The sequence below is a fragment of the Plectropomus leopardus genome, unplaced genomic scaffold (genome assembly GCF_008729295.1).
Source record: "Plectropomus leopardus isolate mb unplaced genomic scaffold, YSFRI_Pleo_2.0 unplaced_scaffold23133, whole genome shotgun sequence".
NCBI lineage: Eukaryota > Metazoa > Chordata > Actinopteri > Perciformes > Serranidae > Plectropomus > Plectropomus leopardus.
Window position 1 is genome coordinate 1 of NW_024625085.1, and position 3740 is coordinate 3740.

At 42.6% G+C, this 3740-nt stretch overlaps 1 protein-coding gene across 2 annotated transcripts; it reads left to right on the forward strand.

Moving 5' to 3' along the window:
• Nucleotides 1-395: 395 nt before the first annotated feature.
• Nucleotides 396-3729, forward strand: LOC121966109 (nectin-1-like). 2 transcript variants are annotated; one of them, XM_042516214.1, is made up of 2 exons: nt 396-450; nt 1413-3729. In XM_042516214.1, the coding sequence occupies exons 1-2, from the start codon at nt 411-413 to the stop codon at nt 1913-1915; spliced, it is 543 nt and encodes a 180-aa protein (XP_042372148.1). In that variant the 5' UTR covers nt 396-410; the 3' UTR covers nt 1916-3729. The 2 variants fall into 2 exon arrangements, with proteins under 2 accessions (XP_042372148.1, XP_042372149.1); XM_042516215.1 differs by lacking the exon at nt 396-450 and adding an exon at nt 537-571.
• The last annotated feature ends 11 nt before the right edge of the window (nt 3730-3740 follow it).

Below are 3740 nucleotides of genomic sequence, written 5' to 3' on the forward strand. Positions count from 1 at the left end.
AGATCTTTGTTTCTTACATTAAGATGTGTCATAATAGGATTATAATGACTCAGAGGACAGTAGGCAGAGATAGTATCAAAAGCAGTAAATCTTTTCTGACTCGTCTTGTCTGTGGTTTGCCCTGCATGAACAGAAAGCTCCCTGCTTTCTTCGCTGTTTTACTCTTTTTTTTTTTTTTCCAGTCCCCTCCCACACCATTTGTGCAGTGGATGGTTTAACTCTTTGTTGTTTCCCCACTCCACCTCTCCGTTGAGGATTCAGCGTTTGCCATTGAAGTTAAATGTGCCTCTGCTGTGCAGGTTTAGACAAGCACTACCTGTGCGCCTTCAGGCTTTGATCATGTTTCAGATAGACGTCTCTTCTGTCTCCACACTTCAAGGAGCTTTGCACGTTTTTGTTTTAGTGAAGACATGGATGTAAGGGACATAGTTTCCAACGCTCAGATTTACAGTAAGCAGCAACTGTGCTTGTCATTGTTATCTCCATGCGAGGAGGCTCTCTGAAATGCTGGAATGAACGTGATGTTTCAGTTTAGCTCCAGATATGGTGGCGGCTTTGAATTTAAAACAAGGTATCTTTTCTTGCACTTGCAAGGCAAAGTCCCAGGATTCACACTCTGGCATCTTAGTTATTGTTTGTCTGAGGCGCGCCATTAGTCATTGTCACTCTGTTCTCAAGATTAGAGCACATCTTTGACTCATTTGATACTTTTCTCTTCACTGAATAATATAGATTTTTCTCTGGAAGCATATTCTTTTTTTTTTTCTTTTTTTTTCGCAGTCTGCTCCGCCGCCTGAATGTTTATCAGCTCTCTTGATGCATTGTGGCTGTGTATGCTTGGCTGCTGATAATCATCTCTAGCAGTGCTCTTTCATTTCATTACCGCTACACTGATGATGAAGATGGTTATATGTCATGTTGTACTCTTTGACGCAGGACTGTGCGACAGTATATCATTGGATACTCTGACTTGTGTGAAACCTAAAGAGTTGAATATATTAACTGAAAGGCCATGTGAATTAATTCTCCCACCGTTTGTTTATTAAATTGTGTCATTTTCTTCCGAACTGAGAAGAAATGTCAATGCATGCTGACAAACTTCATTCACTTTAATCTCTTCAGTCTTTTTACTTGGTACTGATGATATTGTGCGCCTGACTGGCTTTTTATTTCATAATTCTGTCTGACACTGCATGTGACTGTTAACGATGGAGCCACGCTCGATAAAGGCTCCTCCGGGTGGGGGTGGGGGGTTGTCATGGGGCTGGGGTTCCTTCCTTTTCCCTTTGCTTTTCCGTCCTTGTCTCCCTTACTTCATCTGTCCTTAAAAAAAAAAATCTGCACCTGCACAATTGCACCTCCTCCCACCAGAGCACTGACACACTCCCTTCCATCTGTCTTTTCCTACCCAGAATTCCCTAACAACCCGACACCCAGCCATGAGATCCCGCAGGAGCAGCACAATGCAGGTGCCGCCATCGGGGGCGCTGTGGGGGGAGTTGTCCTGTTGGGCGTGGCGGCCGTACTGCTCTTCGTATTCCTGCGCCGCCGCCAGCGCACCTTCAAAGGAGACTACAGCACCAAGAAACACGTGTTCGGTAACGGGTACAGTAAGGCTGGCGGCCTGCCCACGCACCCTCCCATCCCCAAGAACCTTCAGTACCCGGACGATTCGGACGACGAGAAGAAACCCTCCCAGATCAGCGGCCCCGGAGGGTTTGAGGCAAGCGAGCGCGATTTTGATGCAGAGCAAGAGGACCTGAAGAGGCCCTATTTCACTGTGGATGAAGGAGAGAGCCGAGATTATGACGAGCGGACTCTGGCTTTCCAGTATGACCCCGAACCTGAGATAGCCGATGATATGATCTCTCAAACCGACGGCTCTGTCATTTCTAAGAAAGAGTGGTATGTGTAGTGGCATGCGTAAACCAAACCAAACCCTTCGTCCTCCACCTGCATTCCACTGCACCCTTCACCTCCATCACGACCCCACCCTCCCATTCGTCACACTGCACCCTTCACTCCTCTTTTGGTCAACCTAGTACCCCCTCCCCCCCCTTCCCCCCACACCAGACCCCATCCAACTAATCTCAACTAGAAAATCAAGCGTCTATTTAAAGTGCTAGCAACGTCAACTTCTCAACATGACAGCATTGGCATCAGTTCCATCAGGTGACTGGGCAAAGAATGCAAACTAAGGTATGTAAACAGGCTCGTCGTCGAGTCCAGGGAGGTGATTGGTTGATTAATACTGGTGTAATATTCTTTTTTTTTGTGTATTTTTTCATGTTCTAAATGTATTAAATGTATAAAAAAAGACTGCAGGTTGAGGTTTTGCTGAGCACACTTGTGAAAGTCCTACACTGGATGTGCAATTTTGTTTGTTTTTTCGTATTTTAATACCATTGCCGTTTTGTTGTTTTAATAATGTCTTTTTGTATGATTTTTAAGTGACCAGAGAATTGAGAGTTAAATGTTTGACATAAATACAGGTGGAGCTCTAAGTGTTTGTAGTTCTGTGGTCAAATGTTTTAGAGAAAGGAAAAAAAGAAAAAAAAATGCCATACAGCGCCTGTATCATTTCTTACTGGTGTTAGTGTCCATGAAATTACTCATTTTTCTATATTTAGAGCATTTAAAAGCAATGTGTTTTTGCTGTTTTCCAAAGACATGCTTAGTATGTCTTGACCCCTCTTGTGTTTATAGATTTGGTTGAGAGGGAGTCAGTCTACTGAGCCATGTGGCAGAGATATATTTTCCATTTTTTTCCCTAAATTTCAATCAATTAGTTTCCACATCAGTGAATCAGAATAACAGGGGAGAGAAGGGCTGCAACACTTTTCACTTTTCAGTGGTGCATCACAATCACGTCCAGAAGAGGTTTGGTGAGTCTCCACAGAAACCTTCGATAATGCTCTGAAATGTCATGTTTGTCACTCGACTTGAACAGGTCGACGTGTGTATGCGAGCTCTCAATCTTACCACTATAATGAAACGTGCTGTTTATGTTGACTTGTCATCATTATGTTTTGTTTCTAACCCATTTTTTATCAAATGGATGTCAGAGAAAAGTGTCAGGGGAGTTTCCCAATAATGACTCTGTCTCTCCTTATAATTATGTGACTGTGTACTAAAGAATTGGCCTAAGCCTCCCCCGCTTACACCAACAGCATTTTCTATGAGGAATCTTCTGTGGACACAAAGAACACTGATAGGAGCAAAATGTCAACAGATTCTTTTAGAAAACATTTTAACATGTAAAGGGAAAATATGATGGTGGCCATGCTGGAGTATAAAAAGTCACCTGCTGCTTTCATGATGTGTATTTTTTTTTCATTTTTTCTTTCTGAAATGAATTTCAGTAGTTGTTTGAGGGATTTTAAAGTAATGAATGGTTGTCCTTCTCTTAACGTTGGTATCTGAATATGCCAGTAAGGCCGTCAGAGGGCATTATATGTGGCTGGCTTTTTGAATCACTGTTAACAGTGCCAGTGGATGCTAGCATAGCAAAGAGACGTGTTTCTCTCCTCAGCGTTGAGGTCCATTACACAATCAGCAAAATGCATTTGCTTAGAACAAAAAAAAAAGTTTTAATGTGACATATCGGACAAAACAAAAACAAAGGAGCAAATCCGTGGATATAACCAATACATTTGACTGGCTCTGAACAATATAAATACTATATTAACCCTTATTTTATGCATGTTTTTTGTGTTGGGAGTGAATGTGCGTGCGTTGCT